Source organism: Lynx rufus, unplaced genomic scaffold (genome assembly GCF_022079265.1).
Source record: "Lynx rufus isolate CCGP_SWC_20201006 ecotype Redwood Valley unplaced genomic scaffold, mLynRuf1.p SCAF_1, whole genome shotgun sequence".
Lineage (NCBI taxonomy): Eukaryota > Metazoa > Chordata > Mammalia > Carnivora > Felidae > Lynx > Lynx rufus.
In genome coordinates, this window is record NW_025814823.1 from 224,031,513 (window position 1) to 224,047,951 (window position 16,439).

At 35.6% G+C, this 16,439-nt stretch overlaps 1 protein-coding gene across 2 annotated transcripts in view; it reads left to right on the forward strand.

Moving 5' to 3' along the window:
• The window catches only part of CDH18 (cadherin 18), a 343,377-nt gene that overhangs the window by 220,765 nt on the left and 106,173 nt on the right, over positions 1-16,439 (forward strand). The window contains exons 3-4 of one of the 2 annotated variants that reach the window (XM_047074393.1): positions 7,177-7,348; positions 9,455-9,461. In XM_047074393.1, coding sequence (XP_046930349.1) covers positions 7,177-7,348; positions 9,455-9,461 — 179 coding nt within the window. The remainder of the gene's footprint in view (positions 1-7,176; positions 7,349-9,454; positions 9,462-16,439) is intronic. The other variant, XM_047074386.1, reaches the window with a different exon arrangement.

A 16,439-nucleotide genomic window follows, 5' to 3' on the forward strand; every position in this document is an offset into this window, starting at 1 on the left:
AACATATCTGCCACCTACCTATTTGGAATGTTCTGCCTCTTTCTTTGGTCTCCCTGTTTGAGGCCCAATTTCTTAAATCATTGATGGAATGAATATTTGTGTACTTCCCCCCACCCCAATTCATTATGTTGAAATTCTAGCTCCCAATAGGGGCCCCTGGGTGGCTTAGTCAGTTGAGCATCAAACTTTGGCTCAGGACATGATCTCACAGTTTATGGATTCCAGCCCCACGTTGGGCTCTGTGCGGACAGCTCAGAGCCTGGAGCCTGCTTAGAATTCTGTGTTTCCCTCTCTCTCTGCCCCTCCCCTACACTCACTCTCTCTCTCTCTCTCTCTCTCTCTCTCAAAAATAAACATTAAAAAATTTTTTAAGGTAATTAGTTTTAGATTAGGTCATGAGAGTGGGGCCCTCAAGACAGGATTAGTGGATTTATAAGAAGTCGAAGAGAGCAATCTTTCTCTTTTTCTTTCTCCCTGTGCACAAACTGAGGGAAAGCCATAGGAAAACATAGTGAGAAGGCAGCTGCCTGCAAGCCAGGAAGAGAGCTCTCACCAGGAACCTGGCACCTTGATCTTCCCAGTCCCTAAAAAGTGTGTGAAATAAGTCTCTATGGCTAAAGCAAGTGAGTCTATGGTATCTTTTCAGGGCAGCCTAAGCACAAGAATGCAGTAGTCAATTAGAGCTGTAAGTAGGCCAGACCCACTCCAAATCACTAACTCAGAGACCCTAGGGCCTGGGTCCAAGGCAATCTCAAGGGAGTATTGAATCAGAGTCAAGTTTGAAAGCCACTAGCAATATTGTAAAAATGAAGCTAACTGAATAAATGATCACCCACACTAGTACACTGTTTAGAATGAAAGGGAGTGCTTTAATAGTTAAGCAAAGACAGGGATATTCTGAAAATGACTTGGGAAAACCAGCACATAAAATCCCTTTGAGTAGATAGCTTCACATTTAACTCATAAAGTAATTTTGCTTAATGTTTTCACTATTTTAAAATGTAGCATCCTGAGAAAAGTGGAGCAAAATCAATATGTCTGTGTGTATGTGTGCGTGTATGTGTACTTATTCAAAATATATATTTAATTCTGTAAAAAAGCCGGCTATTGTGCTAAGCATTGAGAATGGAAAGTAACTTATGATTACTTTTTAACTTGTTTTTCTTTTTCTTTTCATTTCTTTCCCAAATTATTGGGAAAGTATGTTTGCCATTTTTTTCCTATCTTCTTTAAACATTGTTTATATTTGCTAGTAAATTTATCAAATCTCAATATTTATAAAAACAATTTAATACTGGTTAAATATCTATGCAAATGATTACCAACATGGACAAAAGATTGTTCATCCATGATAGTAGAACTAATCTCTTAATAGATGGACAGAACAAGAAGAGTTCATGATAATTCTGGCTACTTGGAGTGTGTACAGAAGTCTTCTGCAGGGTGAGAGGGATCAAGGAGCAGGAAGGAACATTCAGATTTTGTTACAAGATCTTGTAATCTTGGATAAGGGATGTTAAAACTTTTTTGAACCAATACTATCCATCTGCAAGTAATCAGGTAATATGCTAGTATTTTAAACTATAAAATTAGAATGTGTTTTATATTGTTTAAACTTAATAATTGATTCCTCTGGAACAATTTGTGACATTTGCTTAAGAAATAATTCATTCAGGGGCGCCTGGGTAGCTCAATTAGTTAAGCATCTGGCTTCGGCTCAGGTCACAATCTCACCATCTGTGAGTTCAGGCCCCGCATCAGGCTCTGTGCTTGCGGCTCAGAGCCTGGAACCCACTTCAGATTCTGTGTCTCCCTCTCTCTGCCCCTCCCCTGCTCACGTTCTGCCTCTCTCTCTCTCAAAAATAAACATTTAAAAATTAAAAAAAAAATAAATCTTTCATTCAGTGATACCATTTATCATTTTATACTGAAAAATGCACAATCTTATCACTTAGCTTAAATAAAAGCTATGCGGATTAATAAGAAGAAAAAATTGATCTCAGTTCACAGATGACATAATTGTATGTGTAGAAAATCCTAAGGAATCAACAACCACAACAAAACATCCTGGAACCAATAAGCATTATAACAAGATTTCAGGATACAGGGTTATATAAAAATAATTGTCTTATATACCAACAATGAAAAAGTGGAAAATGATTTTAAAACATAATGCCGTTTAGGTTAGCTTCCTTCCAAAAGAAATACTTAGTAATAAATCTAACAAAGTAGATACAAAATTGTTATGAGTAAAACTACAAAATTAGGATAAAAGAAACAAAGAACTAAATAAATGGACAGATATTTCATGTTCCTTAATTGAAGACTCAATATTGTGAAGATGTCAATTCTTCCCAGTGATATCTATAGCTGTGATGGAATGCCAATCCAAATCTCAGCAAGTTATTTCGTGGATATTGACAAACTGATTCTAAAGTTAATGTGTAGAGGCAAAGACCCAGAATAGTCAAGATAATATTTAAGAGGAAAAACAAAGTTGAAAGACTGATACTATCTGACTTTAGGATTTACTACAAACTATAGTAATCAAGAGAGTGTGGTGTTGATGAAAAAATAGACAAACATATAAATAGATCAGAATAGAAATTACAGAGGGGCACCTGGGAGGCTTAGTCAGTTGGGCATCTGACCAGCTCAGGTCATGATCTCACCGTTGGTGGGTTCAAGCCCCATGTCAGGCTCTGTGCCAACAGCTCAGAGCCTGAAGTCTGCTTCGGATTCTGTGTCTCCCTCTCTCTCTCTACAACTCCCCTGCTCACACTCTGTCTCTCTCTGTCTCTCAAAAATAAATAAAAATGTTTAAAAAATATTTTAAGAATAGAAATTCCAGTGATAGACCCTTGTACATATAGGCAACTGATCTCTGACAAAGGAGCAAAGATAATACAATTGAAGAAAATCATCTTTTCAGTAAATGGTTTGAGATGAATTGATATCATGTGCAGAAACAATAAAATGACATAGACATTACATCCTTAGAAAAAGTAACTCATGTTGTATCAGAGACCTAAATATGAAAAACAAAACTTTAAAATTCCTGCAAGTTGGAGGATGCCTCAGGGACTTGGTTGAGTGCCTGACTCTTGATTTCAGATCAGATCATGATTCAGGGTCGCAGGATTGAGCCCCATGTCGGGCTCTGAACTGAGCATGGAACCTGTTTAAGATCCTCTCTCTCTCCCTTTGCCTTTCTCCCCTGCTTGTGCTCTTTCTGTCTCTCTCTCTCTAAATAGATGATAGATAGATAGATAGATAGATAGATAGATAGATAGATAGATAGATAGATAAGTACAATTCCTACCTGATAACATAGATGAAAACTAGGTGACCTTGGGTGTGGCAATGACTTTTTATATACAATACCAAAATAATGAACTGTGACAGAAATAATAATCTGGACTCAAAAAAAAATTGTTTTCATTCTACACTGTGAAAGATACCGTGAAGAGAATGAGGAGATAAATCATGTCCCGGCAGAAAGTATTTACAAAAGACAAATCTAATAAAAACCTGTTATATAAAATATACAACAAACTCTTAAAATTCAACAATAATAAAACAACTCAGCTTACAAAATGGACAAAAAACCTAACAGACATCTCACCAAATAAGACCTACTTATGGGAGTAAGAATTTGAAAAATGGTCCGACATCATCTGCCAGGGAAATAAATATGAAAACAAGACACTACTATACGCCTAATACAATGACCAAAATTTGGAACATTGACCAACAAATGTTGGTCAAGATATGAAGCCACAGGAACTCTGATTTACTGTTGTTAGGAATGCAAAATAATATAGCCACTTTGAGAGTTTGACATTGTCTTACAAAACTAAACAGACTTTTACCATGTGATCCAGTAATTATGCTCCTTGATATTTACTCAAGGAGTTAAAAACTTATTTCCAAACAAAAACCAATAGACAGGTGTTTATAGCAGTTTCACTCATAATCACCAAAACTCAGAAACCACCAAGATGTCTGTTAGCAGGTGAACGTATAAACAACTGCATACCCGAAGAATGCAGTATTCTTTAGCACTAAAACAAAATGAGCTCTCAAGCCATGAAAAGACTTGGAGAATCCTTAAATATCTATTACCAAGTGAAGAAGGCAATCTGAAAAGACCACATACTATCAACTTTATGGAGAAGGCAAAATTACAGGGATAGTAAGGGCAAAATTGCAGAAAAAGTAAAAAGATCAGTGACTGCGAGGCATTGAAGGAGGGAGAGATGAATAGGTAGATCAGAAAAGATTTCAAGGCAGTAAACTATAACTGAGGACTTTGGGTGATAATGATGTGTCAGTGTTGGTTAATCAATTATAGCAAATGCACTGTTCTAATTCAGGATGTTGGTAGTGGGAGAAAATGTGTGTTCGTGTGGCAAGGGAGGAATAAGGAGAGGGTAGATAGCAAATGTACTTTCTTCTCAATTTTTCTGTGGACCTAAATCTGCTCTAAAAAAGTCTATTTGGAAGGACAAAAGTTACTGTGCATCGGCGGTGTTCTAGGCTGCCCCACTTACGCGCATCTGGGCAACGTGTTAGAAAAAGATTACTGTATTCTACAGCAATTTGACAAGCATTCTCCATTTACCTATGTGCCCTTGGGGTAGGTCATAGCTAAGCACATCCACTGGAGCACCCTCAAGAGAACTCTGAGTTTCAGTGGGTTTGTAGACAGTCATTTCTGGGAAGGAAGTGTCAATTCTGGATACACTGTTTTCTTTCTATAAGCAAATGTGGCTGACAAGCTTCTTCTCATTTTCTGTCAGACACACCTATATTATAGAAGAAGGGATATAATGGGAATGGAATAAAATTATTGAAATGTTTACTCTAAAACAGGGGTTGGGCTGATTTCTCTTCTCTGATTCTCTTAAATGAATAACATTCAAATTGTGTAAATGTATCGGGGTGCCTGGGTGGCTCTGTTGGTTAAGCATCTGACCTTTGATTGCGGCTCAGGTCATGAGTCTCAGGGTTCATGGGTCAAAGCCCCATGTTGGGCTCTTCACTGACAGTGTGGAGCCTGCTTGATTCTCTCTTTCTCTCTCTCTCTCTCTCTCTCTCTCTCTCAAATTGTGTAAATATATCTATCTTTCACTTTGTTTTTTTTTTAATTTTTTTAACATTTATTTACTTTTGAGACAGAGAGAGAGCTTGAACAGGGGAGGGTCAGAGAAAGATGGAGACACAGAATCTGAAACAGGATTCAGGCTCCGAGCTGTCAGCCCAGAGCCCGACGGGGGGCTCGAACCCACGGACCGCGAGATCGTGACCTGAGCGGAAGTCTGACGCTTAACCGACTGAGCCACCCAGGCGCCCCTATATCTTTCACTTTGCAATGATTGATTTTGCTATTATATTTTTATATCCAGCAAATGACACTTAAAGATTCCATTGTAAAAATTATCCTTCTCAAACTTCTACACACCAGAGGCATGTCCCATTTATAATGTATTCTTTTCAGAACATCTTTATTTTTTTCAAATATTAGAAAGTATATGTTTCTTTCATAAAATATTTTCATAAATTCTCAGCTTGTTCATTTCTGCATCGATTCCATTCCTTCTTATATAATCATCATACGTGATAAAACATTGTTCTTTGTATTAAGGATGCTTGAGGCTTTTTCATATGCATGAATTAGATGAATCATTTATTACCATATTATTATAATTTCTTTTGATAAGAATAATTTTCATTTCTATTTAGCTTCAGGAAAATTTTCCTGAACTCCCTCAATTAAAAAATCACAAATATTGAAAGTTGTGGGATCACTTTTCCTGGTTCCTGAGGCTCTCCTCTCAAAGTCATTACACATATAATCAATTCAGTAAAACAACAAAAAAACCTTCTTCAGTGTTGTATGTTCTGAACAACTGATTGACGGATCCTTTCCACCTTTGAAAGACTGCTTTCAGTTTGAATATACGTACAACCCTATGTTCTTTAATTACATCAACATATTGTCTGTAAAACTGTGTTAAACTCTATAGTGAGCAGTTTTTATAATTGCCACTGTCCTATGAATTATGCTGCTAACTAATCATTGGTGTGATTGGTCAAAGCTATTGGTCCCTTCTCAAAACGAATATGATCCAAATATTTTTAGTAAAAGGAAAAAGGTGGTTGTTAAATGTTGTCCTATGTATAGAGTAGCAAATACGTTTATATTTTTACATGCATATATAATATAAATGTAAATACATATCTATCTATCTATATACAAATATACTTATTTATAATATAGCTCATCTACATGAGGACTTTTTTTTATAACATAGTTAATGGTCCTTGGCCCTCTGGAAAAATGTGTTTCCGTTTTAAATTTAAGGCTCTATCGACAAAGCTATCTAATTTGTGTGTGTGCACATGTACTTATGTGTCATACAAATGGAGATATAACACATAACATTTTTTATGTCTTTATTGAATCCAAGTAATACTTCATAAAAGACTACCTTTAATGTCTCCTTTGGCACTGTGAAATAAAGCCTGTGACTTTTACCTGTGATTTTTGGAATCCATTTCATTATTTTGCTTAGGTACTTAGATCTAGTTCTTATTGTAGCTGTCATTTCCTGATAAAAATAGTGAGTTTCTTCATCTTCATAAATGTTAAAATGACTCTTGTCTATAATCTTTGTTCAAGTATCCACAATTCTTCCATGTTTTCCACCATCCAACTCTGACAGCCCTGACAGGAAGCTATGTAAATTTTTCTCTAAAGAGGAAAATTAACCTCTTCTCAAATCATCTTAACTGACGTTTTTGAGGAGCACAACTTGTGAAATATTTAGTATTCCAGCACAAGTACAAGCTTGGGCCACAAGGCTGTTCTGCAAGGCACCCCAAGGAACGCAAAAGAATGGACATCTTAATTTACCACGAATAGAATGGTTCGAGACACGTGGTTGCCAATGAAGGGGTCAAATGAGGTGGTTTTCGTAACATGTTTAAGGTACTGTTTGTCTCAGAAGTGGCTTTCTCACAAAAGTATTTCATTTAAAAATGCACTTCTGAAAATATGCAGAAAAAAAGCTGGCTCTGTGGCTCAATGAAACTATGGGGGAAAAACGATACATCTGTGCTACTTCTCATTTAATATATAATCTGTACTGTTTTGTTTAAAATATGTTACAGGAGTTATTAGAACTGCCTTACATAATATGGACAGAGAAGCCAGAGAACACTATTCAGTGGTCATTCAAGCCAAAGACATGGCTGGGCAAGTTGGAGGACTCTCAGGATCGACAACGGTCAACATCACCCTGACTGATGTCAATGACAACCCCCCACGGTTTCCTCAAAGTATGTACTTGTTTCTTATGATTTACATTCATCACTCTTCATATACGTAAAACAAAATTAAATACTTACATATGTAATATCATGTCACTGTTCGCTTGAATGGGAATATTTTGTTTTTGTGCTGATTTCCCTTGTCTAAACAAGAGTAAGGAAATCACTCCACTGATTGTCTTCTGAACCTGGTGGTTAATTGTCACTGTGTTTAAAAAATACTGTTTCAGCTGGCATTACAGTTCAATATTAAAAGTGATACAGTGGTCCTGAGAAATGATATCTTGCATTTGCTAAAGCAGTTATGTATTACTAAGGCATATAGGGAGATATCCAAAATACATTCTGAGGTGAACATTCTACTCTTGCAAAATAAAATTGCATATGTGCTTTCTGTGACAGAAATTGAAAAAAAAATCTTCATGTTATACATGAATGTGCTACACACACACACACACACACACACACACACACACACACACACCACCCCGAAGCGGTGGTGCAGCTAATTCCATAAGGTGGGCTCTCAGAGTAGAAGATGAACTTTGTGAATGGAGGGCACAAACTTTCAGACAATTCAGGGGGAGAAGATGTCAGTTCCGTGAGTGTGAAAAGAAATGGTGTTTATGACTTCCTCATAGTGGGAAAGAAATATTTTTCACTCTTTCTAATGTGGTAGAAACTGCGGATGACATTTTATAGAATAATCTGTAATTATCCTAAAAGTCCTGTAGGGGTGCTATGCCCTTCTGATCCATGATGTTTAAAAACTATAATAAAGTAGATACAATGGTATGTCAACACAGGCTCTTCACAAGTATGTGTGAAATGCCTTCGCTCGCTGTGTCTTTTACTCTTTCTCTCTGAACACTCTGGAAGAGCCACAGTTGAGTACTGCCTGTTCCCAAAACATCTTGCACATTCTTGATTCAACGCAGAATTTTCCACACTCACATTTCTCTTTTTATAAGCTCTGTTAAAATTTTCTCTGAAGTCTGTTGCAGAATTAACAGTTAATAAATCCTTGTTTTCTGTTACGTGGCACTTTAATGTTTTATTTATTTCCATAGGTACTATGAGTCTAAGTAAGAATGATGCTTGAATTGTCTATGTAAATTTAAGTGTTCAGATCAGTGCCCAGCTCTTGATAGATGGTTATTAGATCAATGAGTGAATGAGTTGAATTTTAATATTTTGTCAAACTACCACTGTGAAAAGATGTCCAAATCAAGTACATAGGTAGAATCAATTTTAAAATATTGGTTCTAGAGACAGACTGTGTGACCTGATTCATTCGTGTGTCCTTTGCTCTATGAAGAAAGTAGGTTTAGAAGAAAATTAAAAATCATTGATAAGTCCACCTGGCATTAAACCACAAAATTAAATTTTAAATCATTTTACAAATTACATTGTATTTTTGTATTTATTTTATCACTTGGTCCATAAAATGTTCATATATACGTACAGCACTCTAAGACAACTGCTATTCTTTTATAGGATAAGGACACTGAGGTTCAAAGAATTTGTAATGTAATGAACAATAATGCTAAACTCAGTTGAACATAAACTTTATTATAGTTTACAACAACAACTCATCTATTTCAAGTAGATCCCACCATGACTATTTTAAAGATATATGTTAATATCATAGTTCCTAAAAGAATGAGACTCGAGTGATACACTATCAGAATTCAATAAATGCTTGGTCATGATACAAATAGCATCTCTCACGCTTTCTCTGCCTCCTTCTCTCCCTCCTTCTCTCCATAAACTAAGTTTTAAATTTACAAGCCCATTAAAATTGATTTTCAAAATAAACAGAAAATTGTAATTGTGATAAATATAGCATAATGATACATAATTTTATTTTTTAAAGTTTATTTATTTGGGGGGGGAGGCAGAGAGAGAGATGGACAGAGGATCCAAGCGGGCTCTGTGCTGACAGCAATGAGCCCAGTGTGGGGCTTGAACTCATGAACTGTGAGATCATGACCTGAGTCGAAGTCAGCAACTCAACTGACTGAACCACCCAGGCACCCCTTATTTTGATTAATAACAAGGTTATTGTTGAAATATCAGTTTATGATGAAAACAAGTATTTTATCTGACAAAGAAACAGAATACATGTATACTCTCTGAGTGAACTCAGTGTATCTATGGGGATCTCCCTTTCTTCAGTCAGTAACAGGTCTCAACCCTGTCACGCTGTGAGATTCACTTAGAGTTTAGAAACAGAGATGCTATATACCCAGAACCTCACACTCCGACTTGCTGAAGAGATTGTTTAATCTGTAATCCCATCGCACTAAGCACAACGCTACTTTCAAAATTTTAGTGTCACCATAACAAGAGTAGCTTGCAGGAAATTATTTTTTAATTTACCTGTAATCATCATAAGTCATCAAATGGCTACCCATGTAATGGGAAACTCTGTAAATGCTTAGAGGAAAATGTGATATGTTATGAGGACTTGTGTTTACGAAGCACAAATCTTTATACAATTCAACTTATGTAAAGATTATATCCAGCCGTCAAATGGATCCAGTAATTTGCATCTCTTCAGATGTGTAACATTTTCACAGGTCTCCTTCTGATTTCTTTCTCACATCACCTGTCTCAAGGAGCCATTGTTCTTACACCAGTACTGCGATCCACTCTGGTATAAACACCTGCACACCAAACTTTGCAAAAATATTCCTTCAAAGCATTTTTCCCTTTTTTCTTTCTTCGGTTAACCTACCACGCCCCGAGAAAGTGAATCGGTTTGTTATGTCTTGTATATCAGTTTGTTATAGCTTAATTTAAGGTTATCGTTGTATTTTAACGTAAAATAAATTGGCTCTGAATAACTTTGAAAACTCAGGAACGAACTAGACTGATAAGTTGCTTTACAAAGTCTCTACACTAGGGAGTTGCAAACCAAGCGGCCTAGGATGCGAGGCAAATAAAGATCCAGGCGGAAGCAGGCTGCCCGTCAGGGTCAGGGAGGCAGAGGGCAGAATAGACACCAGTTGGTACTTGCCCATCTGAGAGGACAGCCACTGCTCGATTAGAGGCAATGCCTGCATGTGGCCAGGAATATGTTAAGGAGGGAGTCACTTGCAAGTCTCCCAGTGAAAGAACAAATCAGGCCTTCTATGGCTTGAATCTTTACTCAAAGAGGACAAGGGATGCCCAGTTCTCCTTCACAGAAAAATTTTGGGGTATGAAATTCCTCCATATCAGTCCTTCTGTTGAAAGGAATATATTGCACGTTGTAAGATTCTTGCCATGCCCTGTTTTGGCTTTGACTATGTTACAGTTTTATTACAGTTATTGCTTAATTTATTCTTAGGTAGGTAAAAAGTTCCTGACCTCCATTTTTCTGTATAAATAATATGCATATAAAAATCGGTAACTTACATGAAAATTCATAAAGCAAACGTTCTGTATCCTAAATGAAGGGATCTGTATTTTGACAATTGCCTTTGAGTACATAAGAATGAATAACATATTTGGGGAAAGAAGAAAAAAAACCCATATATGTCAAATAATCACAGTAAAATGGTAGAAACTTGATTTTTTTCATTTAAAAACATTTTTTTTTACATTTATTTATTTTTGGGAGACAGAGACAGGGCACAAGTGGGGGAGGAGCAGAGAGAGACTGAGACACAGAGTCCAAAGCAGGCTCCAGGCTCTGAGCTGTCAGCACAGAGCCCGACGTTGGCTCGAATTCACAAACCACGAGATCATGACCTGAACTAAAGTCAAATGCTTAACTGACTGAGCCACCCAGGCACCCCGAAACTTAATTATTAACAAAACTTCCCTGAAGAACTTGAAATGAATGCAAACTTGTACACCATCCCACAACTTTAGCTACTTGTGACCAGAATTGCTATAGTGCCGTGGAATATTTGGAGGATCAATGCCTAAGAGTTCAATAGACGTTAATGCTTTTGTTGATAGCAAAATATTTTAGAGGAAAGCTGTCTTCAATTTACTATTTTAATTTTCATGAAAATCAATCTAAATGACATATAATACATTCAGCATTAATATTTTATTTGAAACAGAAAATGAAAGAAACAAAACAAGAAAGCTTCTCCTTTGATCAATCAAATTATGAAGTGTATGTTTTAATTATCAGCAACTTGGTGTTTCTCTAATGTATTTTAAAAATGCTATCTAGTTCACTTTTTTTCTTTTTCCAGTTTTTATTTAAATTCCAGTTAGTTAACATACAGTATGATATTAGTTTCAGGTGTAGAATTCAGTTATTCATCACTTAACACACAACATCCAGTGCTCATCACAAATGCCCTCCATAGTTAACGTCTGTTTTATGGTTTCCTCTCTCTCCCCCTGCAGCCCCTATTTTCATCTGTTTTATTTCTTATATTTCACATCTGAGTAAAATCATATGGTACTTTTCTTTCTCTGACTTATTTCACTTAGCGTAATACTCTCTAGGTGATCTACTTCATTGCAAATGGCAATATACATATATATATATATATATATATACACACACACGTGTATATACATACATACATACATATACATATATACATATGTGTATATATGTATACATATGTGTATACATATGTGTATATGTGTTTATATAGGTGTGTATATATATATATATATATATATATATATATATGAGACATCTTCTTTATCCATTCATCAGTTGATGGACATTTGGGCTCTTTCCATGGTTTGGCTATTGTTGATAATGCTGCTATAAACATCGGGTGCATGTATTCCTTCAAATCAGTATTTTTGTGTCCTTTGGGCAAATACTTAGTAGTGCAATTGCTGGATCATAGGGTAGCTTTATTTTTCATTTTTGGAAGAAACTCCATTCTGTGTTCACCAGCGTGGCTATACCAGTTTGCATTCCCACCAACAGTGTAAGAGAGTTTCCCTTTCTCTGCATCCTTGCCAACATCTGTTTTTTCCTGTATTGTTAATTTTAGCCATTCTGACAGGCGTGAGGTGATAGCATTTTAGTACGGTTACAGGTATATATTGCCAAGGGTTTTTCTAAATGTCAGTGTGTATTTTTTGAGATAGAATCCCTATGCACTTTGGAAGAAGGTAAATTCTGTAACTTCATGCTTTGTTTTCTACATATGTAAATTAGTTCAAGTTTATTTGTTGTGCCTTTAATTTTTGTTTGTCAGCTATTGAGACATGTATGTTAATGTTTCCCGCGATTTCAATGCATTTTTCTATTCTTTTATTTTCTGTTTTGGGGTTTTTTAGATATAGTTCATGATATTGGGTGCAAGATATCTTCCTCTTACATTGAAAATGTTTCATTGTGGAACATCTCTCTATAATAATCATTTATAACATAAAGTCCATTTTATCTGATATTAATATAACTATATCAGATATTTTAAAATTTTGGCTAATGGTTAGATGGTATAATGTTTTCCATCCTTTTCCTTTCAAAGTATATTTTTTTGATTTTTAAAAGTTTCATATGAGCCACTAAACTGCTATTGTTTTGCTTTATTTTCATCTGGTTTCACATTATTTGTTTATTTTGATTTAATGTACTTACAATAAGTTTAATTACTGATATATTTTTGTGTAAGTCTGCCATCTTGCTATTTGTTTTTTTTTAATTTTTCTCTTTTTTCTTCTTCTAGTTTTGAATAGTTCATATATTCTGCTGCCTTCATTGTCCCCTTAGTTAACAATTTACTTCGATTTTTCTTTAATAATTGCCTTAGATAATTACAATTTTTTTCCAAATTAAATTATAATTTTATCACCTGAAACAAATGGAACAACAAATTGTCCCCATTACATAGACTTTTTCTTCTTTTGCTATTTTGACATTTTATATATGAAGCAATACAAAAAAATTGTCATTATGTTTGTTTTGTTAAATAGTAAATAATATTTTTCAAGTCAATAATAATTTATCCTTTCTGGTTGTGTTTGCTCTTCCTGGATTGCTGTCTTTCTAAAGGAAATTCTACATTTTGTATAAAAATCTTTCTGCTGTTCCTTTTTGTACTGATCTACTGTCAATGAATTCTTCATATTTTTTTCTTAACTTACAATTTTTGATACTTTTTTTAGAGTGTATTTCACTGGGAGTAGAACTCTAATGTGAAGAATTTTCCTTATTTTAAAATGTAATAAATGATGCAATGTAATTGTCTGCTGAATACCATGTTGTCTGTTGAAAATCAGCTATCAGTCTAACTGCTTTATTGTAAGTTAGTTTTTTTCCACTTTAATGGATCTTTTTTTATTTTAAATATTGTTTTGTATTTGATATTCAAGAGTTTAACTCTGGCTTACTTAAGAGGTACTTTAAAAAAATCTACTTTTGGGTTATAAGGAATTTTTAATCTATCTTTTGTTCTGGAAAATCTTGATCAGTATTTATTCAAAAAAATATATATATATATATATAATTTTCTGTTTGTTTTGTCGCTTCCTCCTACTGGTTGTGCAAAAACATGCATGTTAGTGATGAGGTTTTGGGGTGACGGTGGGGTTCAGAGCTGACAGCCAAGAAAGAATTTTTGAAGACATCTTTGGTGCAAAAGGTATGACAAAGGAGGTTCCTGGAGAAAAGGTTTACTCTGTTTTTGCCTCAAGTATTTGCCAATAGGCTGCAGGTTATACGGAAATTTAATTTTATCTGCCATTTCCTTCTTGCCTTTGTTCCTCACTTCACTATGGAGGAAAGGGTGGTATTAGGGGCTCCGGGAAATTGAGTCTGTAAGTTTTTGGAGATTAGGCTATTGATAAAGTCATCTTCTTCTTTTAATTTACTAAGATGTTTGTAAACTGAAGGAGACTCCTGTCCTGAAGGACTGTGATCTTTATCAGTTTACTATTTGTTTTCTTTCCTTTCCTTTGTTCTTGGGCAGCCAGAGGTGAGGAATATCACACATATCCTACCTGGAAGGGGTGGGTGTGGGGATGGGGAACAGTGTGTGCTAACTTGTGGCTTGCCTCAGCTTATTTTATGGTCCCTCATCATTAGGTCTTTTAGCCTGCACCATAAATCTATTATTTTCTGTGTATTTACTTATTATTTTGATCTCTGTCTTCTTTAACCTGGATATTTTATATTGCCCTACATTCTAGTACAGTATTTTCCCCTTTATTTTCTAATAACTTGTCTCCTAAAGCTATTAAGTACATACGTTAGCACTGAAATATTTTAGTTCTATAATTTTCATTCGACCTATTAAATATACATTATAGGTATCTGCTAGAATTATCTACTTTGTTCCACTTATCTACTTTTTTTCCATGTGTTTTTAAACATTAATCATAATCATTTCAAAACTCTTTTCTAATAACTTTAATGTTAGCATCCAATCTGGGTATTTTTATTGATGTTTTTCCCTTATTTGTGTTGGTAGTTTTCCAGTTTTAAGCATGCTTTGGAATTATTGACTGAACATTATGTATAAAGAGTTATAACAGTGACTGATTATGTCATCTTCCTCCAAAGAGAGTTATTTGCTTACCTAAATTACTTACATTATCTTAGAACTGCTTTATATCATTTTCCCCTTATTCCTGGGAAGTTTTTATTCCTAAACACACATTATTCTCTAGTATCAACCGAAGCATTTACCAATTCTGAATCCTACTGTCTATCGGCTGCTGAAATCTCTATGAGCTCTGGCGCCTTCCAGCTTTGTTTTTTCTTGGTCTCTTGGAGTCTCCACATGTGCACATGTGGCATACGTATCTGCAATTATCGCAGAAATATTGCTTTCACATTTCTGGGACCATTTCTCTGAGGTTTCTCCTTTCTGTGCCTTTGTTCTTATTTAAGCTACTATGCCAGCCCTGAATCCCAACCTCTGTCTTCCAGAAACTATATAATTGCTGCTTGGATCCTTTCCCCTAGCACTACATATTTTTTTAAAAAAATGCCCTGAGTCATTGTCAGTATAAAAATTCATATTGTCATTCTTCCTTTTTCCCAAAGATCACATCTCTTTCAGGCCTTTTTACATTGAATACTCTCCAATGGCTTGAAACAGTCATTGTGTGTATATTGTGCAGTTTCTATAGCTGTATTCAATGGGAGAGTGCATCAGATGCATATCACTTCACCATCTTGATTGGAAAGACCAACCCATTGACGTTTAAATTGAAAGAACATGGATGATACATGAATAGCATATCAATTTGATATTCAATATTGATGAAGTTTTGGGGTGATGGTGGAGTGGTCTGGAGCCGACAGCCAAGAAAGAATTCTTGAGGATGTTGTTGGTGCAAAAAGGTGATTTTATTAAAGTATGAAGACAGAACCTGTGGTCAGGAAGAGCTGCACTGGGGTCACGATGGGTAACTCATCATGTACCCTCAGGTGGGAGAGGTCAGGGATAGAGTAACTCTCTAATGAATTTTGGAAGCAAGTTTCCAGGACCTTTAGGGGCTAGCTGTCGCTGGGGAAACATCACTTATTACTATTAATAAAACCTCAGTCATGAGACCCTTGAGATGTATATTGGAGGGCGATAAGCTTAGAGTATGATTGCCAGCATATATCTTGGGGCAGTTGAGATAAAGGAAGTAGATGACAGGATCCTCCAGGTTGGGATAATGTTAAGCCAAACTTCCCTTTTGCCCCTAGCAAAGTGTCATCATCCAGGCAGCTGAGCTCCTAAAGGGAGGTCACTCTGCCAGTTTCAAGAACTTGTCAATGGGCTGTAGGCAGTAAGGGGATGTAATTTTTCATATGCTGTGGTTTCCCACATCACAAGGGCAAGCACCTATACCCTCTCCTTTGTTGTTGGGTAGCCAAGAATATCTAAGGAATGTCACACACATCCCACCTTGTGTGTGCGGGGGGGGGGGGGGGGGGGGGCGTGTTAGCCTGTATTTTGCCCTTAGCTTGCCCCAGGCTCCCTCATCAAATATGGCTAAATTGAAATTATGAATTCAAAAGAAGGCTGAAATTCTCAAATTAACTGTAAAACCTGCAAGTTATTGGTCTATTATAGTTTTTTATTCAGCTCTGTAGATACAAAGTATGTTTATTTAATATTATGAGATTTCGTGAATAAAATAAAAATAATTGAAAATAATTATATATTTATTCTAATAAAGGTACAAAT